Source organism: Rhinolophus sinicus, linkage group LG02 (assembly GCF_036562045.2).
Source record: "Rhinolophus sinicus isolate RSC01 linkage group LG02, ASM3656204v1, whole genome shotgun sequence".
Taxonomy (NCBI): Eukaryota; Metazoa; Chordata; class Mammalia; order Chiroptera; family Rhinolophidae; genus Rhinolophus; species Rhinolophus sinicus.
In genome coordinates, this window is record NC_133752.1 from 85695708 (window position 1) to 85721537 (window position 25830).

Below are 25830 nucleotides of genomic sequence, written 5' to 3' on the forward strand. Positions count from 1 at the left end.
TTTAAGTAAACTGCCACCTGTTGCAACTAATTTTTAAAGAGCATTTTGTTGGCTGCAAACAGCTTCAGGAGAGCTGTTTTGTACTTTATAATGACTTATTGAATAACTCCACTCTGCTTGTGCACACTCTAGCTCAGGTGGCTTCTCATTGATCAGTTTAAACCTCACTTTGTTAGCACTCCTAAAAGACCAGGAGTGCTGTAGGCCCAAATAACATAGTCCTGACCAAGAAAAGTTCAAGGAGTCTGCAAACTTTTAGTTGTTCTCTCTCTTCAGTTTCTTCCAGTCACCAGATCCAATCTTTGTTAGAGTTTTAAAATGTTATGGAGTAACGCCTCCTCTTCACTTGCCCTGCCAGATGAAATCTGCTATTGCATAAGTCCTTAAAGAGCCAGAGAGAACCCTTCTAGAGCAACCAGCCCCGGAACATGCAGTTATGTTTGGGAGACCTCTATGTAGGAAGTTAGGGTAATAGTTCCCAAAAGATTAGGTGTGGTTTTAATGAGCTCATTCAAGAGGGTGGGAGTGGGAGTGGTTCCACGTTTCCATTTTTATAAAGATCAATCTTTGTTGCTGTAAGACAACAGATCATGGAGAGACGTTTCTCAGTTACTGTTAGAGGTAACAACCTAGCCAACCAGGTTTCCAGAGAAAAAGCTAAGACTGGGATAATCTGCTCTTGAACTAGGACCAAATCCCATGGAGTCAGTGTCCAGGCCAGGGGGGCCTTCTCCTCCCAACCTGGGTGCATGCTTCCCTTGCCCAGTCAGAGCCTCAGGTTGGTCCAAGGAGAACTACCTCCCTCCAAAACCAGAAAGGCCCAGTACCCAAGAAGTGTTCCTCCTCCAGGCACCTGGGACCCATCCACCACCTGGGACTCCCTGGAGAGTTCCAGGGGATGGTACACATCCCATGTCATTCATTTCATTTCACAGCACTCTAATATTTAAAATAATACTGGGGGATAATTTAGTGCCTAGTTAGTCATTCAGTCCTTACCCTTTTATTTGCTAGTTAGGCTTACATTTACCTATTGGCTCAGGTGACTGTCAATCATTTTGCTATTATCAGCATCGGTGCTGATCTGAAGCAGAAAGAAATGATGGGAGTTAAGGTCCTACAAGGAGGGCCTTGCTTCTTACCTCAGCTAGCCCAAGTCTGCCAGCAATTCTCCTATTACTTCCTCGGGTGGGAGTAATAGTTCACTTTCCACAGGAGAAACGTGGAGAGCTCTAGGGCGAGTCTAATGCAGTTTTGAACAAGCTTGGCTGCTGGACAGGGCAGGGCGTGGGCTCAGAGTCGTGGGGGTGTATGAATCTGGACGCTGCCTGGCACACCCAGAGTCTGGGTGGGTAAGAAGGAGGGAATGTCTGCCTAACATTATCTCTCCTCCTCCTCTGGGCAGTCTTGCAAAACGTCTGGCTCATAGTAGGTGCTTGCTACTAAGGCAGTATTGGGGGACGTAGAGGTTTCGGGGTGAGGATGGGCTGCATCTCAGTAGATATTGGGAATGCCTCCCCAAGTAGATTTCCTGGAGAGGGGTGCTATTTCCCTAGAATTCTCTTCTGGCTTCACCTGGACTAAATGCTTCCACTCAAGAAGGAAGAACGTTATAAATGAACTTCAAACTATTTTCCAAGCAGGACAGAGAATCCCCGCGGCTGGGGTTAGGAGGAGATCAGTTGACACACTTCGTAACGAGGCAGTGTCACAAAATAACAAGGTCCAATAAAGAACAAAACCAGGTTTCGCTGGCGGAGTACACCAGCCCCCCTCCAGGTGCTCGCCCCTCAGGTTCCCGCCTAGCCTGCGGCAGCCTCTCCAGAATCTTTAAACCCGAGTGCGTGGTGAGGACCACGGATAGTGGCACTCTGTGTGTGTAGATCTAGACCAGAATCTGGGACCGGTTTGAGAAGGCCAGACGCTCACTGTGCCTCCTGCAGCCCTGCAGAGACAGCACGCCGCGTCTCTGTCCCCTAGTGGCGTGGTGGCGCGGGAAAGGGCCGGGCCTGGGGCACCTGAGTAGCGCCGAGGGCGCGAGCGCATTAGGAAATACGATCTTTCTCCGGGGACAGGGAAGGGGTGCGGAGACACGGTAGTTCTTTCCAACTCCGCCATTGGGGCGCCCTCTACCACCAGGTTTTCCGGTCCCTAGGTCCAAAGGAAAATTCAAAGGTGTTCCAGGCCCTCGACTACTTTTCCGGCTCCGATAGTGGGGCGATCCCGACGCCAGCGCTCTGCCTAGTCCCCTCCCGGGGCGGCGCTCGCTCCTCCCTCATCTCGCCTTCAGCTCCGCCCGGGTGCCCCGAGGGCAGACGGGGGGGGGGGGGAGGACGGAATTTCCCAGCGCGGGGGCTCCGGCTTCCCCGCAATTCTTTCTGTTTACGGAGAGAAAGGGGAAATGGAAAAGGCGGGGAGGCGGCGGCTAGTGTCCGCGGCGCCACCCTTCGACCGGCTCAGACGCCGTGAGTCAGGGGCCGACGAGGGTGGCCCGGGCTCGCTCGTCCGCTCTGGTCGGGACGACGCGCCACGCTCTGGGGCCTGTCGCCCTGGCTCCAGCCTCTGCCACTGCTGGACCTTGGGGCCCGGGCGCGCCGGGCTCGGGAGGGCCAGCCGCCCGCTACACGCCGAGCTGTTGCGGGACCGCAGCTGTACGGCCTGCGGGGCGAGCGGAGGCCGCAGGTAACCCAGAGTTCGGGGGCTCAGGGGTGTCTTTCAGGTCTCAGCCCTCCTGGGTGCTGAAAGGGAGGGTGCCCCCGGCAGGGGGGAGACTCCGGGGTTCGAGAGGGTGGGGGCGTGCGGGCCGCCCGCTAGGCTGCGCTTCCGTCCTTCGTGCGGGTCGCGGCTGCTGCCAGCACAGCTGGAAAGCACCTTGCGCAAGGGTCTCACGCGGTGTGGACTCGCGACTCCGCCCCCTTCCTCCTCCTTCCTGGATCCCCAGCGCACCAGCAGTGCTGGGCCGGGCAGTGCGCGGGGAAGCAGGGACCCGTGTCACCGGGTACGCCGCCGGGGCGGCTGCACTCTCCCTGCCATCACCGGGTGAGTGCACCTCAGAGGCTGGGGGTCCCGCTGCCGCTTTCCTAAATGGTGGGCGCTTTTATAATTTACGAACCCTATAAAAACCTTCTTAGCCGTGAGGAATTGGAGGAAGAGGGTGGTGGTGGGTATGGGGGGGGGGGAGGTGGGGGTAAGGGGTGGTGGTGGTGATGGCAGAGCAGAGAGCCTTTTGAATAGCTGAAACTTAATTTCATGCTTATAACCCAGACGCTGTTCTGTGACTAAAGGGTGATTATAGCAGAACACAAATGCTGGGCTTTTGGTCTGAGAATATTAGAGGAGAAAAAGTTATTTCACAGACGTTTCCCTGTGGTAATGCGATATCAAGACTCCGGAATTCTTTTACCGGTAGTTCTAGGTGGAGAACAGGCTTAGAAGGCAGCGCCCCGTGCACTGAGCTTGTCCCAGAAGTTTACAGGGAAGGCCACGAGCTGTCTTTAAGAGAAACTTTGCAATGCCGGTATTTCACTTTTGGAAAGACAAACTTTGATCCAGAATACAGTACTCCTGATAAGAACAGGGAAAGAAACACGAATACAGCTGATTTACCTATCTGTGGCCTGAGTCTTATGTATTTGCCAAGTAGAAAATTAATCTGATTTCAGCAGATACCACCGCCCCCACAACTTTGATGGATTGAGTCTGTGTGCACTACTTCTGGCAGATGACCCTTAAGAACTTTGTCCCATAAGGAAAGTGTGATGGTCGTGGCATCTGGAGGTTTTGAAGCAGAGTGGCTGTGCTGCTATACAGCTAGAGTACATCCTTGTGGGGCTTTTTGAAAACACAAAATATGATAAGAGATGTGCCCCGAGGGGCAATGTACTGTTTTGGGAGAAAAATCTTTTGGGTGGGAAGTAACACAGGCATGATCATCTTTTGTTAGGCAGAAACTGATGCCTGTGATGTTGGCCATTTTCATTCAGACTTGCTCGGAAACTCAAATTTTGTTTGTGTAGATGGAAGTAGCAAAGCATATGACATTGATGTTTAGGAATAGGATTTCCTCTTGGTTTTATTGCTGATTTCTGAAATAATTTGAAGCAAATAGTTTTGACTGTGTTTGCCCATCTCTCCATTTCTAAAATTGGCATAGTCGTTTTGTTAAGAAGTAGGAATTTTATGAGGATTTTTATTGTAAACTGCATGTGGAAGGGTCTTTATTGCTAAAGTAGAATATAATCCACACTTTTTGCAATCTACACTTTTTCTACTGGGTACTGATAGTGAATAACTCAGAAATCATTAGCATATTGTTTACTTAGGCTTGAAAGTACTGAGGCTCTTTGCAGGGGCATTTAGTGGGCAGACTGGTTGGTCATCAAGGTTGCTTCAGGAGCACTGCTTTGCCTGAGAGGAGCCCTGCGTTGCTAAGGAATTATGCAGGGCTCTGAAGACTGTCTCAGTCCTCCACCTCCCCTGCCTTCCTTCCCTGCCTCCCTTCCTCCCCCATCCCCCTCGTGCCCTGCCCCACAGCACAGTTTAGGGGTATGTGTATTGAACCTCTTACTTAGATTTTACATATTAATACTTGAGACTTGCTGCAGGATTTAAAAACCATAACCTGTCTTTCCTCTCTGGGTCAGCTGACTGACTAGTAAACTATATAGACTTTTTCCTCTCCTTCTTGAGTCATATTACTACTGGGAAGTTGTTTGCTCTCTAGTCAGCCATTTGATAATTAAGTCCAGCAGCCTTGGAACTTTCCAGCCAGTGGGGTCCTAAATCAGGCTATTTTTGTTTTAACTTCTGTTTTTCAGTAAATTCTACAAGTAGAAACTGCAACTAAATGGCTCGATGAAACCTAAGTCAATGTTCCTCCCTTACCATGAGACATTCCTTTCATAACTGAACACTTCAAGAGCTTGAATCTCAATCTCTCTCAAAAGTGTACAAGATCTCTGAGAGGGAGCTGTCTTTGCTCTCTAGTTGTAACTGTAGTGATAACAGCCATCAAAGCATTTCATAGGTTTCTGCCTTTTTTCTTTGTCTCTTGTTGTAGATACAATCTTTAAAACCCTACTGTGTCAAGAAGCCGGGGGAATAGGTAGCCACATTTCATTTGCAGATAAGAAAGGAGGCCTAATGCAGTATCTGCAAAGGCAGGTGTCTGACTCAGTCTTTGTCTCTTTTATGCACACAATAGCAACTACAAATGACACAGCTTATTTACTGTGCACAAGACACTGCACTGAGCATCTTATGTACATGAACTCCTTTAATCCTTACAACCACCCTATGAGGTAGGTGCTGTTATGATTCCATTTAACAGACGGGAGAAGTTGAGGTGCAGAGAGGCTAAGGTACTTGTCCAAGATCATGCAGCTAGTAAAAAACGGTCCAAGATTTGATCCCAAGAAGTGTTGAGTCTAGATGGGATGTCAGACTGCAGGATGCTAGATTGCTTGCTTGAGACGCAATTCATACATCAGAAAATGAATGTCAAGTACATTAAGGACACTGAATGACGTGGTTCTTCTCGCAAATGAAATTCACTCAGAGGCCAGTGGCTGGACGGTGAGTTGCTGGATGTTCTGAGGTGGAACATTTCCTGGAGCCTCCTACTGGGGCTCCAGGTTGATCAAAGCCTTGGCTTTTAGCACTGACTGTTGAATGTGTTAAAGATGTGTGCTTTTAAGGACCTAAAACATCTTTCAGGATGTGCTTTCAGGAGCACAATAGTTTAAGTAGACATACATGCCTCCAAATTCTCTTAGGTCTCTTAAATTTTTTTTATCTTTAATTCTTTGGACTATAGTTCTGAAATCCTGAGCATCATTTTTCATCCTTGGTTTTCCCTTCTTTTTCTCACTTACAAGTCCCGAGGTTTAGCCCCTGATTTATATATAAGAACTGAAATACAATTGTGGCTAATGTAGTTAGTTGGCCTTCCTTATGATAGTAAGTAATTGGATCTTGCTTATGGTAGATTTGGCTTTCCTGGCCTCTTTCTAAGGCCACAACTTTTAGAAAGTCATTGATCTTATGTTAAATTAACCTTCTTGGAACCTTGAGATGTATGTTTTGTACTATAAAAACTTCTGGTCTCAAGAGAGGACAGCTGATTCACAGGTTAAATGAATCTTCCCCTTTCTCATACTCATTGCTGGCGGAAGGAGGATTTGAGGCTGTCCCCTGTCTAAACGTTTAACTCATTTGCATCAGAATTATTCCTGAACCTTGCTCTAGCATCATCAGTTTGCTTAAATTCAAATCCATTTTACATGCTTCTGTCTTCAGGACCGGAATTTTATGTGCCAAGTTAGCTCCTAAATTTGGCAAAGTATTTCTTTTGCTTCAAAGGCACCCAAGGCAGAGAAGCCACAGAGACCCATATGGGGAGGGTTGCCCCCTTGAGGGAGCAGCATGGTTGGAAGCTCAAGATTCCTGAGCTGCTCTTATTCGTGTTTATGTTTAGTGAAAGTTTGTTTACAGTGTCTATGGCTGCTGCCACCAACTCAGCCAGTAAGTGAGTAAGGAGTAAGTCGTCTGGATCTCAGGTTTCCCCTCTGCAAAGTGAGCAGGATGGACTAAATGTTATCTAAGGTCTCTTCACTGTCTGTCAACTTGAATTCACACACCCTGTAGACACAGAGACCTCATTTTTTAAACAAAGGCATTTAGAAGCCCAGTCGTTTTATGTCAGTTTCCCATTGATTTCAAATACAAATACAAATATAGTAAACATAGTATTTGTGTTTTCTTTTGCAGACTCTCTAGACAGTACCACAGTAATGGAGTACATGAGCACTGGAAGTGACAATAAAGAAGAAATCGATTTATTAATTAAACATTTGAACGTGTCCGATGTAATAGACATTATGGAAAATCTTTACGCCAGTGAAGAGCCCGCGGTTTATGAACCCAATCTAAGGACCATGTGTCAAGACAGTAATCAAAACGAGGAGCGTTCAGAGTCCCTGCTGCTCAGTGGCCAAGAAGTACCTTTGTTGTCATCCGTCAGATATGGAACCGTCGAGGATTTGCTTGCTTTTGCAAACCATATATCCAATGCCACAAAACATTTTTATGGACACCGACGACAAGAATCTGGGATTTTGTTAAATATGGTATGTTTTTTCCTGATCAGTTGAGTGCTGTGTGTTCAACTTTACCCCTGCAGCTTCATTTAATGCAGAGTGGCCTTTGAACTTGGTTTAGACTGGCTGCCAGGTATGATTTTTTAAAATGTAGTGTCTGTAAGAATCACCTTCATGTTTACCATGTAAATAGAGTCTTCTTTAAAAGTTCCATTTAAAGAATTTTAGTAGTAATTCTCCAAATGGGGAAGGAAGAAGAATGTATTTTAATTTAATAATTCATAGAAAGCTCGCTCATCAATTAGGCAGAAGAGAAAGGCTTAATGAGAATCCTTCATCTGAGAGGGGAATAAAGACTTTGCCTTTAATTAATATTTTTGAAAGCTGATTTCTTTGCTCCTCTCTTGTCGCATTTGGAAATGTTACAATATCACTACTGGCTAAATTCAATTTTTGCAGAAATGTAATCTGTAAGCAGTAAATAGCTATCTGCAGATTCACTCTCTTTAATTGGCAAAGTATGAATGACAAATGACATATGTGCTTAGTCATCCCAAGTATGCAAATAATCCAAAATATCGTGACAACATTTTGTTGCCACGGTAGGAGATCAGGTGATGTGCTTAGGATGTGTTTGAGAGTCTCTCCATCTCTTAGTATGTCAAAGGTGAGCACAGGTGAGGTGCTGGCTAAAGGTGATCTAATTTTTTAAAAAGAACAATTTATGAAGGAGTAGGTGGTAACTTGCAAAACATGTTTCTCCATGAAAGTGACTCCCTTGCCTTTGGTGCATCTAAATAGCACAATGGCTAATGTGGAAAGAAGGTCAGTGCTAAACAGTAAAAAGTTTGGACAAAGTACTTAATTATTTTGGTTTTTTTGCATACCACATTCACTCAATTCAAAACAACACAGTAATTTAGGTCAGCTATGTAGTGAGTTGTTTTGTTAGAAGCCAGTTGTGTACAGCTGGAGCTCAATTTGGAGCAAGGTTATGTTTTGCATAGTTGTATGACTTGCTTTGGTCTGGATCTACCAAACTGTACTTAATCCTTGACGAAGTACTTTACCTTGAGAATGTTACTTCTGTTTATACATGGGAAGTAAACATTTTCACTAGAAACAATACCTGATTTTCTTAGCTAAACTATAGCTGAAGGACGCTGGTTCAAAATAATATATATGTCTATAATGACAAACATAATTGTTAATGTATTTCTCTTTTCTTAAACATGTTTATTTGTTAAAATGGAAATTTTAAAGGAAAACATGCAGAATAGACAAATTATTCTTGTTTATAAATATGTAGAGACTTACGTATCTTTACCCTGGTCCATCAGACTGATGACTGATGGGTCATAGAACTTCATTGGGAATATAGAGAAGGGAATTCAGGGAAATTTAAGGAGTGCAAAGAAATAGCTTCCTAAAGGTTTTAGTAAAACAAAAACCAAACAACAAACAAAAAACTAAGACATTAAAAGGAAGTGAAAATTTTACATCAGCCAAGGGTAAGAGTGAAATGTTGTCAGTTCCTGCCGTGGAACCTGTGCTCTATAAATGAACAAAGGCAAATTTAGGAGAAAATTTAAGAATAGCACACATCATAAGGCAGAGATCTTGAAAACTTCAAAAAGCTTTTTATTTTAAAAATGATCAAGAATATCAAATATAAAGAAGACTTAAAAACAGAACAGAATAACAAGAAAACCTTAAAATCCCCAGGACAAATCAGCCCAGTGACTGATGACTCTGAGGGGCATAGCTGACTTCCCGTCACTGACTTTAAGGATCAGATACATCTCTGCGACTGCTGATAACCTCATGCAGCTCTGTGTTTCATATATAATGGCATGGGAATTATATCTTTTCATCCCTGATCATAGCTAGTCGGAGACAAGATGATACAGGAGGCAAGGTTTGCTTTGAGCTCCCTTTCATCCTCACACCGTGGTCTCCTTGGAACCATCCTGGGGTCCAGACCTTTCTCTTCCCATGATCCTCCTCCTAAAACCTTACCAAAACCTTTCTCTCCTGGGCTTCATTTGCTGCTCTCTGTCTCTCTGCTTTACAAAATGACAGCTGATTTTCTACCAAACGCGCTGATTCCATGCTGAAATCTCTCGCTGAACTGTATCTACATGTGGACCAGATGCTTTCATTTGAGTAGTTCATTTGCTCGACGTAGCTTGAATATCCACAGTGTATCAGGTGCTTGTGCAGGTGTTAGAGATACAGTATTGAAGAGTTTGTGCCCTCTGGTATCTTACTGCCTGGTGAATGCAGGAGACGAGTAAACAAGCAATTATAATACAGTGTGGAACGTGCCAAGACAACTAAGCTGTGATAGCTGTGGGACCAGTCAGGCAGGGTACTTCCCATAACCATGACGGTGGGTAGGGGGGACAGGAGATTGTCAGAGAGGCTTCCAAAGCGAGTTGATGGCCAAGTTATTGAGTGAGAGTCAGCCAGATGAAGCGGGTGGGGAGCACAGCGTGTTCCAAGTGAGGAGAATAGCATGTGCGAATGCCTGGAGGCCTAGGGACATGGTGTGTCCCAGGCAACCAACTACCCAAACACCTGTGGAGTTAATTAGTTAATTGGGGGGAAGACCAGGAATGACAAAGATATCCTGAAGCATAGGCATGTTAAATGGTGTTCTCTCTGTGTGCGTGCAAGTGTATGCTCTTTTCTTAAAAGTAATGTTACGTCAAGATTCCACCAACTTCCAGCAGGACCTGGGGAAGAAACTTTAGGAGACTAATGTAGGGATTGCTTTGTGTAAGAGTGCTACCAGTTATGTATAATCTAGACCAGTTCATAACCTGAGCTGGGGATGAACCCTTAAACCGGGTTCTGAACACTCAAATCTTTGGTGATTATACGGAGAGCTGAAGGGCCCAAAGGACTCACAGATGTGGGTGTGAAATGCCGCATGCTGTTTCTCAGGTTCGTCATTGAGTCAGCTTCTCAGGGTAGAAAACACCTTAAAGATACTGAGTCAAGCCCTCTGGCTAATGCTCGAATTACCACCTACATCATCTCCACTAATTGGTAGAGCATTTTGGTCTATGCTTGAAAATGTCCTCTAATGAAGAGTTCATCACGTAGTGGGACATTTAATTTCATATTTGGCCAATTCTGATTATAAGAGAGTCCTTTATATAAAACTAAAATCTATCTCTGACTCTTCTTAGTCCTATTTCTACTCTTTGACCATCAAAAGGTAAATACGATGAGTCGTGGTAAGGACTGAAGGGCCCATGAATTAAAGTGCTTTGGTATTTATCTCAGCTCTGAAATGGATTAGCCGTGTGACCTTGGGCTAGTTATCACACCCCTCTATGTCTCAGTTTACTCATCTGTAAAATGGGTAACATGATTGCACTTACTCGGCAGGTTGTTGTTTGGAACAAATGCATGTGCACGTGACCTATTTACGCATAGTGTTGAAAGAATGCAAGCCGTTGCAGTAGTTGTTTTATATATTTGTTACTCTCCTTCTTTACAACGTTCCTGCCAATATTTTAAAAATTGCATGCTCTCCACATCTTCTCTCCTCTTTCACAAATACTTCTAATTGTGCCTGCTACTTCTCTTATATTGTAATGCTAACTCCCATCATCACCTGGGTAGCGCTCTCTGAACTCTGGCCTGTGTCATGCCCGTCTTACAGCCCAGCACTTCCACATACGGTCCATTTGTTGTGTGGCCAGCAGAGTAACACAGGGCCAGCTTTGACTCTGTTCTGGATATAATACTCTTTTAACGTAGCCCAAGGTCACATCCATTTCATAGCAGCCATATCGCACAGGTCCCTTATGGAATTTAGTTTTACTGAAACACCTTAGGAGTTTTCTGAAGTGTTTGCTGTTCGTGGGCCCAGTGTTGTTCAGTATCTGTGACAGTGATCTGGATGAAGAAATCGAAACATGCTTCTAGTGTCTGTACTTGAAAATGGCTTTTGATAAGTGGAAGAATTGGCAGAGATAAGCAACACAGAGATGCACGGGTTTATTTGGTAGGGCCCTTACAAAGAAGAAGAAGAAGAGGGAAAAAACATCTCAAACCCAAATAAGGGAAGGTCTAGGGCAACGGGAAGAACCAGGGACTGCGCAGAACTGCAGATTGGTCAGCTCTTGCGTATTACACTGGACAGTTAGGGACTGTCATCACAGGTAGCCATGGAGAACTTCTGGGGCATTAAGGGGGGGTGTCCCCTGAATGCAGGAAATTGAAAAAGGGGGTAACAGTATTTGCAGGGTTTGATCAAAAGAGGAGAAGGCTAAGGTGTGCTCAGCGACATGTAAATGTAGGCTTTTAATAACTGGGTTTTGAGCATGGCTCAGCTTTAATTATAGCCTTCTGGAAGATAAAAGGCTCTTATGCGAAGAATAAGGGTGGTGGCTTTGGGGTCAGACAGCCCTGAGTTTGAATCCTGACTCTGTCACTCACTATGGAGTTACTTAGCTTCTTGAAGCCAGTTTCCACATCTGTAAAATAGAGATATAAATAGTACTTACCACGTAGGTTTGTTGTGAGACTTTGATGAGATAATGTGTTAAAGTACTGAGGACAGTGCCTGGCCCATAATTAGCACTCCGTACATGGCTGCTATTTTTATTCTTCATCCTTTTGGATAAAATAAGAGGACATTGGCTCACACTGTATTATAACAAGTTTTGGTTAAACAAAAGTAAAACTTTCATTGACCGTGAGTTAAACACGGAAGTGGATAACTGAGAGACTACAGTGCAATCGGATCTATAAATATTTAATAACAAGAAAGAGGCAATAGTCAAGTACAGTTGCATGCAGTGGGCATAGTTCTATGTACATGTGCAAAGGCAATAAATTCATCGCGTTCTTAGCATGCTGTAAAAAGAGACCTCCAGTAACTTGAGGTGACACACTTCTTGAAAGGAGGTCATATTTCAAACTAGGCAAGCCTGTGGTCTGTACTTGTTCATTTTCTCTCTAGGGCTCTGTTGGCATAGGATCCTGCACAGAGGGAGCGCTCAGTGAATATTTAACTTTTAAATTTAGTGACCTCACGGTTCCGAGTATTAGAATTGTTCTCTATTTCATTTCCTGACTAATAGTGAGCACATCTGTTTGTGGGGTGTGTAGCTAAGATGAGCAAGAATGAATACGGAATGAATAACCCTTACCGGTACGAGAACCATTCCTGTAGCTGAGGCCTGTGAAGAGCCCCCTCCATCTGCAGATGAACCTTTTCCCACGTGGCCCATAGTCCTTCGTCTGTACTTGAAATAACTTGATGTCACGTTGATCGTTTCATAATTCCCAAATTCATAGTCTGAGGTCATATTATTACTAATTACATTTAGGAAAAACTTGTCTGTTTGACTCTTTATCCCTTGAAAGAACACTGGAAACGTTCTTTCAAGTGGGCTGCCTTACTTATTAATTTGTTTTAATTTTAATGGTTTCACTTTTAAATGTTTTACTCTTTAAAAACTGAGATAGAATTTATATGCAGTAAGACACACAGATCTTAACTATACAGTTTGATGAGTTTCGACAACTGCTATCAGGGTACATCTCTTAATTTTTGAGTTGACTGGTTTTGAAATCTATTCTGAGTGCTTGCTCATGAACTCTTGGAGATCAGGGGTGATCTGCCTCTGGTTCATAGCTGCCCCCTCAGCACCAAACACAGTGCTTTGCACACACTACCCACTCCGTAAATATTAAATGAGTAAGTAGATGAGAAATAATTCTGCCCTTACTTTATTTAGGTAGCATTGTCAACTCATAGGTCTGGCATAACACGTTGTTTTTCAGAATCCTCCGTGATCATTAGTTTATTTCCACACTCTCTCTGTATGCCTCATGTGTGAGTAACAGCTATGTGGACTAACAGGTTAGCACATTTTAGCTGGAAACAAGTCAACATTTAGGCACAGTTTATACTTAGGCAATTTTTATTCTCAGCCTCTTGGTCACAGTCGTCATGGTCCCTGAGATAAATCATTTTTAAAGTTCTATTTGGCAATTAATGACTCCTGAGTAGATGGCAATCTGATCAGGTCTGACTAGGGATGAACGTGTCTCTGTTACATGCTTTCTCTGTCTTGCTGAAACTCTAAATATAGTCTCTGTACACTGTTATGATTACACACAGTGACACTAATTTCAAACAATGTAGGAATGCAATCTAAAGTAACCAGTTTTATAGGGCGGGACGTAGGAAAGGATTTTGCTGGAATTCTCACCCTCCTTCATTTTTATACTGTTGTAGGTAATCACTCCCCAAAACGGACGCTATCAAATAGACTCTGATGTTCTCCTCATCCCATGGAAGCTGACATACAGGAATATCGGCTCCGATTTCATTCCTCGGGGGGCCTTTGGAAAAGTGTACTTAGCACAAGATATAAAGACGAAGAAAAGAATGGCATGTAAACTGGTATGTACTTTATAACCAGATAACCGTGCACTGAATGTTTGGCATTGTGGCATTTGTTTGTTTATTTGCATTACTCAAAGCATGTTAGTCTTTGACTGGATCTTGTGTAAGCATTCCTTGTCCAAAAGCTTCTGTGTTTTATGGATTTGCTTGCTACCTGTTCAGCTCCAAATCTTCCTAAGTGCATAGTTCATTTTAACCTAGTTTGCCCTGATAAAAAAGAAGGTGCTGCTTGGGACTGCGTCTTCCCTCTTTGGATGGGCTGGGATGGAAGGGCACGATTTTGCAGGATACTGCTTCTTTAATTCCACCCAGTGGGGAGGGGTCCAGGCAGGGAAGCAGAGCTGGGAAAGTTGCAAGGCTTCTCAGGACTGCTGATTAAAGGGCTGAATTTAAATACAACAATTACTGAAAAGACCCCATCTCTTGTTATTAAACAATCATTGTTGAGGTGCCCCCACTTTGGAAAACTGTTTAGCAGTGTCTACCTAAGCTGAACATGCACACGCCCAATGACCCAGCAGTTCCACTCGTGTATGTACACACCCAATAGGCATGTGCACTTGGTCACTGAAAGCTATGTGCTAGACTGTGCATAGCAGCATTATTTGTAATGGTCCCAAAGAGGAAAGTTTCCAGACGCTGAAATGTGGGATATTGATTCACACAATGGAATACAGAACAGCCAAGAAAATGAGTGATTTACAATGATAATAGTGTAGGTGAATCTCATAATCATTAGGTTGAGCCAAAACAGCCAGACACAAAATAAAATCTACAGTATGAGATTGCACTGATAAAGAGGCCTAAAACAGGCCAACCCACTCCATGCCGTTGGAAGTCAGGTCCGTGGGTACCCTTGAGGAGCAGCGCCTGGAGGGGGTCTGCGGGGGGTGTCTGGCTGCTGGGGGAGTTCTGTTTCTTGATCTAGATGGTGGTTACGTGGGTATGTTCATCTGATAACTCACTGAGTTTGATACTTAACCAGTTTTACACTTTTATGTCTGTCTTTAAAAGATGTTTTAAGTGCAGTACAATAAAATAAACTCACTTTTGATTTAAGAAAATAAAAAATAATTGCTGGCTATCGTCTCAATCTCTGTTATCATAATTAAAAGATCGATAACTTATTGGCCTCATTTGTTCTGTCATAAAGATTTGCTAGAGTGTCTGGTGTTAAAAAAAAAAAAAAGGAGGTGTCATGATAAGCTATTTGAAGCTTGCATTTAGAGGCGAGGTGTTCAAGTTCTTTTTAAAAATTCTGGTGATGTTTTCTGAAGATCTTAGCATCAAAGTGTCCTGTGTTTCAGTTTCATCAAAAAAGGCACGGGAGAATGGTTTTGTGGGCTTGTTTTTTTTTTGTTGCACTTGTAAATAATTTTTAAGCTTTATTTTTTTCTTGGAAAAACATACAAGATGGTTAACAACCCCAAACAGATTCAAAAGAGTGTAGGCTGAAGAATGAGATCCCTTTCCTTGAGGGAACTACTGTTAATAGATTCTCATGAATCCTTCCATAAAAACTCTGGACATATGAATGTATAGTTTAAAATATTTTGCAAGTAGGAACATAGCATATGTACTTCTGCATCTTGGTTTTTTTTTTTATCTAACTGTATTTTGGGGACATTCCACATTATCTGCACTGAGAGATTTGCTTCTTTCTTTATTAACGACTTGATTTTTCTATAGAATGGATGGCCCAGTGCTTATTTTAAATGCATTGTTAGAGCATGAGCTGTGGGTCCAAAGACATTATATTATTTCATGACAAGATATATTGAATATATGACCTAAAATCTAGGTGCCATAGAAATTACAGGTATAATAGATAAGAAATTATCTCTTGATTTAATGAATAATTCTGATTAGATTTCTACTTTCTAACTGAAAATAATAATTTGTGTTATTTTGTTTCTTTATTTCCTTATTTTGAGTTGTTTATCTAAAGCTGACATGTAAAGGCAAATCTGAAGTCAACATTATTTTAACTCAGCAGTGCAGTTTCATACAGATCAGAGTATCCTTGAGGGCATTTATTTGTCTTCTGGTTTGTGGGTTGACCTAAATTATAGTTGTCCCTGGATATCCCAGGGGAATTGGTTCCATGAACCCCCGAAGATACCAAATTCTTCAGATGCTCCAGTCCCTTAGTTGGCCCTCCATATCAAGGGATGCAGAACCTGCAGATACGGAGGGCAAACTGTTTATATGTTTTTCATTATCCTGGGGTTATTTAGAATCCTATTGGCATTTTTGTGTTCTAGATCCCAGTAGATCAATTTAAGCCATCCGATGTGGAAATCCAGGCTTGCTTCCGGCATGAGAACATCGCTGAATTATATGGCGCGGTCCTATGGGATGAAACTGTCCATCTCTTTATGGAAGCAGGCGAGGGAGGGTCTGTTCTGGAGAAACTGGAGAGCTGTGGACCAATGAGAGAATTTGAAATCATTTGGGTGACAAAGCATGTTCTCAAGGGACTTGATTTTCTACACTCAAAGAAAGTGATTCATCATGATATTAAACGTGAGTTATCTTTGAATATGTGCCTTTTTGACTTAAAGAAAACTAGTTAGACAGGGGGCAATGGGCTCTTCCCTTCATTCTGAAAATGGTCAGTGGCAGGGAGGGCACTTTGCACCCTCCTCCATAATGCTCCTGAAACACCTTTTAAAATCAAGTGGGGTCATTAGAGTTTTCAAAGTCATAAGGAAGGGTGATTATCCAATTGTGGAGTAGATTAGTGCCACACGTCTGTTAAGTACTGCGTATGCCCTTGTTAATAAGGCTTTTAAAATGCTAATTCACTGAAAAATACACACATACAACCACATATTTTGGAGAAACAAATAGCTTTTACATTTTGAACATCAATTTGGCAATAGTCCATTCAGCAAGCCTTCACTGACTGCTTTTGGGAGGAAGGGATGATGAGGAAATATGCAAGAGAGCCCCAGTATGAACCCGTAATACCTAATGATAAATTGGACTAGCAAAACTTTTACTGAGAAAAAAAAAGGGCATTTTACTTTGTTTTAGAAAGTGGCTTGATAATAATATGCTTATATCTTAGAATCTGAAACTCAAGCTTGTGAGCATTATTATATTTTCTAGCTTTATTGAGATATAATTGACATATAGCGTTGTGTAACTTTAAGGTATACAGTGTAATGATTTGATATGTGTATGTATTGCAAAATGATTAACACAATAAGGTTAGTTAACACATTCGTCACCTCACATAGTTATGTATATATATTTTTTTTGGTGGGGAGAACTTTTAACATCTACTCTTTCAGTAACTTTTCAATATACAATATGGTATTGTTAACTGTAGTCACTATACTATATGTTACATCCCCAGCACGCATTCATTTTATAACTGAAGTTTTCACGCTTTGACCACATTACCCATTTCTCCCACCCACTGGCCCTGGCAACCACCAATCTGTTCTCTGTTTCTATGAGTTCAGTGTTTTTTGACTTCTGGTATAAGTGAGATCGTACAGTATTTGTCTTTCTCTGTTGACTTGTTTCACTTAGCATAATGCCCTCAAGGTCTAGCGAGGTTGTCACAAATGGAACACGTTCCTTTTTTATGGCTGAATAATATTCCATTGTGCACACACATGTACATACACATATATCACATTTTCTTCATCTATTTATCTATCTATCAATGGATGCTGAGGTTGTCTCCATGTCTGGGCTGTTGTATCTTGAGCATTGTTATCTATGGCTACAATCATTTATATCCACATTGGCTGAATTCTTAACAGACCTGAAGTGATTTTCACTTAAATTCTCACCCAGATTCATCTTCCTCTTTTGAATATATTAGATCTGTCTCAATAGGGGAAGCATTTCCATCTATTCCGATTTGGGGCTCCTTGTTTTAGATAACGTTTTCGTTTTATGTATGGGTGTATGGACAATTTTTATACCAAAAATTTTTTCTCTCTTTATAGCTAGCAATATTGTTTTCATGTCCACAAAAGCTGTTTTGGTGGATTTTGGCCTGAGTGTTCAAATGACTGAAGATATCTATTTTCCTAAGGACCTCCGTGGAACAGAGGTAATCATATTCCCATAAGAATGGTCAATATCTTAAGAGCAAAATTTTTAAAAATGTGGTAGCGTTATTCCAGAAAGGACGCAGAAGGGGAGAAAAACCATTGCATTACATTATTGTCACTGGAACATTTAATGAGCTCTGGGCCAAGTACTCATTTAGCACTTTAAATGAATTATATTATTTAATCCTCACAACAATCCTGTTATTGGTAAATACTGTTATTGTAGGCAAATACTATCATGATTCCTATTTTACATAAGGAAATAAGGTTGAAGAGGTAAAAATAAAGTGCCCAAAGCTACTCAGCTAGTTATAGTTCTGGGACTTGAACCAGTTTTTTTCTGAATCTAAAGTCTAAGGTCTAACCACTGGGTAACTTTTTAACGTAACTGATATATATGTGTATATATATTTTCTTAGTATAACTAATATTACTGTTTTGGTTCAATTACAGACATAATTTGCATGATCATTAATACTATTTATTGAGAACTGACAACATTTTAGGCCTATCTTTAATCCTAGGGATCTTATAATAAACCTCAAGTTTGTGATAGCATAAATGAATGTTACTTGAAGATAGAAACTTGTTGTAATATTTAACTCATTTGTGAAGCAAAAAAAGCCAAATCAAAACAAAACTTTCCTGACTCTCAATGAGATTCAGAGAAATGCATTCATGGGCTTTCAAATAATATATATTTAATTTAACATTCCCATTATTAGGCTGAATAGTTGATTCATGTTGTGAGTATCTGTTGAGCATCTACTATATGGCCGGCTGTTGTGGGTATGAGGGATGGAAACTGGATAAGACCTCCAAGGATCCTGCCCTCAGTGGTACTTCAGCAGTCCCCACTCTTTGGTGAAAGGACCTAGGTCAAATGTACCTGAATTATTAAAAGGCCAATAGTTTAGTTCCCAGTTGGTTATCATGGGCAATGTGGTTGGATACAACTGGGAAGGTAAATGGGTGTAGACGCTGCCTCCCTGACCCATGTTCACGATGGTGGGTTCTAAACCTCAGCCTCCCAGCCCCAGCACTGGAGGTGCCCCTAGCAAATGGAGAAAAGGCAGATCAGTGCCTTTATGGCTGCATCTTCGGCACAAGCGTACCAGATCAGTGTTGGTGTTCAACCAAACAGTCTCACTGGTCGATGTATTGTACTGAACTCAATCACAGCTAAAAACAAGTATCTTCATTTCAAACCAAGATTCTGTGAGCCTTTTCTTAACTCTCTCAAAGCAAAGACTCTCCTGGGCAGCAGAATAAATCCTTGTTTTTTTTCTGATATTATTGCAGTTATTCTGGAAAATACTTGAGAGAGAATTCTTGATAGTCATCTTTCAGCACAATAATATTCAGAAGAGAAAACTGTAGACTTTTTTTTTTTAAGAATGCTTTAGTCCCCAGATCTTAAGAACACTTCACCAAAGCCCAAAATCTAGTAAGACTTAATGCTTATGTCATGTTTTCTTTGGAAAACGTTCAGCGTCTTTTGGCCTTAGTCAGAAGTTCAGATATGTGGCACGTTACCCTTTTTCCTGGAGCCAGTTTGAGAAACAGACTATTTATGGTATCAAAGATGGAAAATACCTTTTTCTTCCTGGCAGTGTGATCAAATTGAACATTTTGCAATGGCTGGAGAAAGACATGCCTTTTCTGGGATTCTCTAGCAGAAAAAAAAAAAGTATGCTTGAGTAAGAGATAATAGCATAGTGTTTACTCCTGAAAAGTATTTAGATGGAGTTATTTTACCAAATGTAAATTGCTTTTTATGAAGTGCTAAACTGGCTTTGGTGTTTATAGTTATAAACTCTTCTAGTCAACCTGCATTTACTGTCTGTGTGGTGCTCAGGAGCTGAAGTTTGATAATGAGCAAGGGTGTGAGGTGACCAGCGAAAGCTTTCAGCAAGCCTGTGTTTACTCCTAATACTAAAAGAGCCAATAAGATAGAATGAGTCAAAGTCAACCATGCAGACTTGCTTTCCATTAGAACTTGCTCACTTGGCTACTTCATAGCCATAGGTGATTTTTTGATCTCTGCCGTATAGCTCACCACTGCAGACAATGGTTACCTGTATTTGGTCTCTCTCAGCATTCACGCTCAGAGCATTAGACTGTAACCATATAACACATATACGGGGTTAATCTGGCATATGTTTAATCTATTGTTTTGGAATTACATGGTGCAGAGAAGGAATAAATAATGAATTTAAATGGCTAATCAGAATCACTTATATAGTGTGGGTGTTTTCAAAAAGTTTTTATTTTCTTCTGAGGCTGTGTTTGGTCTTACTTTATGTAAGTGAACATGTAATCATCACACGCGCGTGCGCACACACACACACACACACACACACACACACACACACACCGAGTCTCTTTCCCTTTCTAATAAATGTGTTGCGAGGAGAGGGCCTTGACCCTGACATGACGCCGAGGTTGCCATGCTCCAGTACCCATGCCTGAGGTCATGCAGCATGCAGAGAGCCTCACCTCGGACCCACCAGGCCTGTTTCAGGCCTGCAGTCAGCTAGCCAGCCCGCAGAGTCCTTGAACACCACGCCCTGCTGCCCTGGCTCTTAGGGAGCTTGAGGAAGCAGGATCTCTGAGCCAGGCAGCTCTGGGCGATCTGTCTGAGGTCAGCAGCCAGGTCACAGGGGGACAGGATTCTGCTGTCCCCAAATGTGCAGTCGCATAGAGCCTGCAGAGCCGTGTGCACGGCTGCTGTTGGTTCCACCAAGAGTAAATACTTTGCCTAATCTTATAGTGGTGGGCCTCTTCTCCTGGCAGGAAATCCCACCCACTGCTTTTATTGTGTAACTTTGTGATGAGATTTAGTACGAAAGTCCTTCAGGATCTGTGTTCTTCAGGGGAAGTTTGAGAACAAGGAGCTCACTTTAGCCTGTTTGCTGAAAGAGAGAGAGAGAGAGAGAGAGAGAGAGAGAGAGAGAGAGAGAACGCCGGCCCAGAAACAGAAGTATGTGGTAGGAAGAAGCTGAGCAGGGTTTGGATGGGGAAACTGGGCAATTTCCCCAGTTTTTGTAAGCCAGTTCTTACTTATTTACTCTGAAATGTATTCTGGGAACACTTACCCTCTCCTCCACATTCAAATAATAGACAGTATAAAATTTTTTTTAAATGAAACATTGCTAATTGGGACATTAACTACTATATGTCAGAACCAGCCATAAATACCAGTGTTTACTCTGTTTTTCTCTTTCTTTTTTATTTTTAGAAACAAACACTTTTTAGAGAAGCTGTTTCTAAAACTGGCCCTACTTTTCCAGCATTGCCTCATGAAACCAAATAGAACTTACACAATGCTAATATGGCCTTGAATATTTAATCAGTGAGCTACATGGGAGGTAGAAATAAGAAATAGTTCGTAGAAATGACTAATTAGGATCACTTTTACAATACTGTACTTTTTGAGCTTCTTCTAAGTTTTGGGTATTCATACCCTGTAGACTTCTGCCACCTTTTATCACTGCAGATAATTAGAAGTTTAGCAATTTAGTGACAAACAGTTGAAGAATATTTGTACTGTCCATTTAAATATGAAAGGAACTGGTGTTTTAGTAGAAACATTAAACATAAACATCTATCAGAACTTTGCAGACCTTTGATGAGTGGGGCTCCCAGGTGGGGTCTTGGCTGCAGGCCCTTTCCTGCCAGGCCTACTATGTGGTCAGTCTGTGGAAAAAGCATTCTTTGTCAGGCTGCAGGGACACCTTGGGCCAGAGCTGCCTGGCTCCTGAGGCTATTACTCTCCTCAGCTTCAGGGAACACAGTGGTGACATGCTCTTCTGAAGGGATGAAGTGTGCAGTAAATATGGTACTGGTGGATGAGTCAGCTTCCATAACTGAATTAGGGAAATGGAAATGCAGACAAATGTTTCCTGCTTCTTTTTCAGATTTACATGAGCCCAGAGGTGATCCTGTGCAGGGGCCATTCAACCAAAGCAGACATCTACAGCCTGGGGGCCACGCTCATCCACATGCAGACGGGTACCCCGCCCTGGGTGAAGCGCTACCCTCGTTCAGCCTATCCCTCCTACCTGTACATAGTAAGTGGGGGTCCACCAAAGCTGAGGGGGGGAGGGGAGTTCCAGCTGCTCAGGAGAGCTATTCTCCTTCCTGTAACACTCATACCTGAGGGGGATGATGGTGAACTAGTGACCCATGAGAGGCAGCCGAAGGTTCTTCCTACATGGAAGGAGCCCCATTCTCACAAAGAAGGCATTGCTATTTTAGTGGGAACTTACTGAAATATGTGTTGGGCATATATTATATGCTATTCTGTTAGATGTATAATAATAAAATGCCACTTAGTAGCATCAGAGTAGCATACATTTTTGAGCCAAGGCAGTTGTATATTTCTTTGAACACTTTAGAGAAAAAGATATTAGATTACAGGTCCCCACGCCAGCCTGGCACATAGTGAGACATGCCACTCTCATCTTACCATTGAGAGATTTAGGAGCAGATGCTTCCCTGTCATGGCACAGTAACCCATGGGCCACTGTTCAGATATAAAGCTGTCACTCTTTATTGAAACCTAGTATGTATCCTTGACTGCACTGAACCAAAAGATGGGTTTGACTCCGTGTTCTTAGGAAATTAAAGGGAAGCTTGTTTCAGGGTGTGAATGTATGAAGTGGATTTGCTGCAGGACATGGTGGGAAATAAATGACTTTCCAGATCTCGTTCCTAGAATACTTTTGTTGTTGAGGGTATGTTTTTATCTCATTGATGCTAAGAGGGCTGGTTTGTTGACAGATCCATAAGCAAGCGCCTCCATTAGAAGATATTGCGGACGACTGCAGTCCCGGCATCAGAGAGCTGATAGAGGCGGCCTTGGAGAGGAACCCTAATCACCGCCCCACGGCAGCAGACCTACTAAAACATGAGGCCCTGAACCCTCCCAGAGAGGACCAGCCCCGCTGTCAGAGTCTGGACTCTGCCCTCTTTGAGCGGAAGAGGCTGCTGAGTAGAAAAGAATTGGAACTTCCTGAGAACATTACAGGTACTGACACCCTACTGTGTGCACCTCCCCTCGCTTCCCTTCTTTTTTCTTTTTTTTTTTTTTCCTACATCAAACTTCTGATGGAGTTCATGAATGCATTTGGGGGAAAGAAAAAAATGAAGTGACTTCTTCAGTGCCATAAGTTGTTTGAGAATTTTCAGCAAGAATGTTAGCAAAAGCATTACAAAAAAAATAAATAAATTAGCATATTTACCAGCAAATCATAACAGGTTTTCAGTGCAGATGTAGGTAACACAGTCATTGAGAATTGTCTCTGACTTGCTTTTTTGCAAGAGAATATTATTTGCCTTTAAAAACAAATCAAGCATGACAGTTTTGCTGTTGGTAAAGACTGGGGTTCTATTTAATTCAGTTACAGTAAGCCACACCAGTCCTTGGTCAAAAACATCATGGCACTGCTTGCTCTACCCAAATAAAATATTGAGTTTGAAGTCAATTTGCATTTCTGTCTTCCTCTGCTTAAAATCTCTTGGTCAGCTATGACTCTTTTCTGTTTAGGAGAATTAGTATGCATTCCAGGAGCATTGAAGATGCTTAAAGAGGGGTTTCTATTTTTATTATTAAAATCTGTGACATTCTTATCCATTTAGGTCCAAACCCAGATTTGAAGCCTGGAATGCTTGTTTGTATTTCTGTGCTTCTTATCTGACAGTTCCGTATTGAAAGAGAACCATCTGGAATATTGGAAAATATGCCAGGATTTCTAGCTATTTCCTGCCATCATTGACTCTTTTTTGAACTCGTTTGTGTATGGCATATTACATAAACTAGCCCATAGCATTTAACTCTATATCTGTTTAATAAAACCGGAGCTTGAATGCTGTTTCATTAGGCCCAATGTACTTTTTTTTTTCCCCCAGAAGAAACAGGTATTTATTTTTAACACATTCTGTAGTCACTTATTTTATTTTTTTCAATGTTTCTCTTTTCAGATTCTTCATGCACAGGAAGCACTGAGGAATCTGAGATGCTAAAGAGACAACGTTCTCTCTACATAGACCTTGGAGCCCTGGCCGGCTACTTCAACCTTGTTCGGGGTCCACCAACACTAGAATATGGCTGATTGATGACATTGTTTGCTCTACATGAAGACTCAGCATTTATTTCCTGGAAGCTGTTTTTGCTGACTCTGCACAGGGCCTCTGTCTAGTGAATTGTGCCATTTTTTAGCTGGCAGTGTGGGCTCCCATGACTCATGAATGTGACTGCACACATGGCTCCTGTATGTTTAATTTGTGGAGCTGCCCTGGTACCCACAAGGTCTAAAGGTTCTCATTTCTCAGGTGGTGTGACTCGAAGGAAGTTAAGTCTTCCTTGATGGACCATTTCTGGTGACTGATTTCATTCACTGTGCACTTTGCTCAAAATGTTAAAAAAAATACCAATCACGAGGATAATATATTAGCCTAAAATTACTATTCTTGGTTCTACTTTACGTATGGGAACTGCATTTAACTCAGAATAGTTGTTTTGTGTATATTGGTGTATATTTTATGATAACTCTTTGAGCCTTTGTAGGGAGATTCTAATATAAATTAAAGTCATTATAGTTTGGGTGAATAGAACAACTTGAATATTGTAGCAATAAGCTGAACTAGTGTCTTAAAAATGGCTAACTGCTTAGTTAGGAGCCATCTGACAGTAGGCCACTAGTGACAGGTTCTGTTATGTTCCTATGGAAACATTTTGTACTGTACATGCTATGCTTAAAACATTTAAAACATGATGTTTTGAATGTGGATAAAACTGTGTAAACCACATATTTTCTGTACATCCCAAAGGATGAGAATGTGACCTTAATGAAAAATAGAAACTTTTGTCAATTCTTAATAATGCCACTTTTGTAATTCCTGTGACTCTATTTTCTTTTAAGCATTTGTATAATAAAATAGCATACTATGTATGTTTTATATCAAATGCCTTCATGAATCTTTCTTACACACACATATATATTTATATTTTTAACATTGTAAAGTATGTGAATATTCCTACTTAAAGTATGTTTTTACATCATGCAAATGAAACCAACACTTTTATCCAGTGTGACTGGTCAAATCAACAGAATAAATTCAGTATTTTGCCTTAATTATTGTGAAGAGTATGATTCTCAGTCCCAATTAGGGGTAGGCTCTCGGGTTGGAATATAGGTTAGAGGGTAACACGTATCATGAGGAGGCAGAAAAACCTGAGAGCTTTGCAATATGTGTATTCCTGTTCTATTGCTGTTGTATCAAACAATTGTAATCTGGGTTGGGTTGTGTCCCTTCTGTACAGTGCGATAGAAAAATCATTGTGAGCTACTTGTTTGGGCTAAGTGTGGTTCTATTTGCTATCTTGTTTTTCTACATTTATACTTCCTTGGAATCTATGTTTGCATGCTCTGGTCCTATTAGTATTGGCAAATTAATAACTAAGTTACCTTTGTGTAAGGTGAATTTCAATTACATCCACCAAATTCTAATGAAAACTGTTGAATGGGAGTCTGATGTCATTGACTGAGTGAATAGTATTCCACAGTTTCACATGTGTTATGGAAAACACTACAGCCCTGTGATCTTCACAACACACACTTGAAAGATGCATTGCTACCTCCGGTTTGTTTCAGAGGGACGAACTGAAGCATGGTAATTTTATGTTCAAGATCACAAAGCAAGTAAAGAAGCAGAGCTGGTATTTGAAACCAGGCCTTTCTGACGCCATTGCTCGTGTTCTTTCTCGTACTATGCCGACGTAAGCGATAGACCATCATACATGATAGATCACCTCACTGCATAGTGCTCCCGCTGGGATTCAGGTCACTAGATAAGGGCAGAGGTGGATTTACCGTGAAGCTAATGAAGCTTCTTCCTCAGGGATCCTCACTTGCATGAGGCCCGGTGCCTACTTTTGTATTATTTCTCTCTGGTCAGGCCTAATAAAACCTGGATCTGAGTCAAGGTATAAAACTTGATGATTTTCACAAAAAGTGTAAACAGTCAATATGAACTGAGTTCTAGTTAACAAATTCTACTTAGAGAAAAACATTTCTGTCACGTGGGGCAGCCTGTGGGGTCTCTGCTCCCGCTCCCCACATAAGAACTCAGGATATGGTGAGGCCCAAAAGGAACACCCACGGAGCCACAGGTAGGGGAGTCATACCACTATGGTCTCACTGGAGGCTGGATTCAC

General features: G+C 41.9%; 1 protein-coding gene across 3 annotated transcripts; it reads left to right on the forward strand.

Annotated features, from left to right (window-relative positions):
- The first annotated feature begins 2307 nt into the window (after window positions 1-2307).
- MAP3K8 (mitogen-activated protein kinase kinase kinase 8) lies at window positions 2308-24748 on the forward strand. Of its 3 annotated transcripts, none has more exons than XM_019731551.2 (8): window positions 2308-2682; window positions 6769-7127; window positions 13363-13530; window positions 15798-16059; window positions 17502-17608; window positions 21530-21682; window positions 22395-22641; window positions 23595-24748. In XM_019731551.2, exons 2-8 carry the CDS (start codon window positions 6792-6794, stop codon window positions 23723-23725), a joined length of 1404 nt encoding a protein of 467 aa, XP_019587110.1. In that variant the 5' UTR covers window positions 2308-2682; window positions 6769-6791; the 3' UTR covers window positions 23726-24748. The 3 variants fall into 3 exon arrangements, with proteins under 3 accessions (XP_019587110.1, XP_019587111.1, XP_019587112.1); XM_019731552.2 differs by lacking the exon at window positions 2308-2682 and adding an exon at window positions 2936-3039; XM_019731553.2 differs by lacking the exon at window positions 2308-2682 and adding an exon at window positions 2955-3087 and having other exon boundaries at window positions 23595-24579.
- Window positions 24749-25830: the final 1082 nt, after the last annotated feature.

Bases quoted from the DNA above. Each gene is read 5' to 3' on its own strand.
- MAP3K8 (XM_019731551.2), top strand. From the start codon at position 6,792: ATGGAGTACATGAGCACTGGAAGTGACAATAAAGAAGAAATCGATTTA. The intron at 7,128-13,362 runs GTATGTTTTTTC...ATACTGTTGTAG, and splicing joins CTGGGATTTTGTTAAATATG to GTAATCACTCCCCAAAACGG. The intron at 17,609-21,529 runs GTAATCATATTC...CTTCTTTTTCAG, and splicing joins AGGACCTCCGTGGAACAGAG to ATTTACATGAGCCCAGAGGT.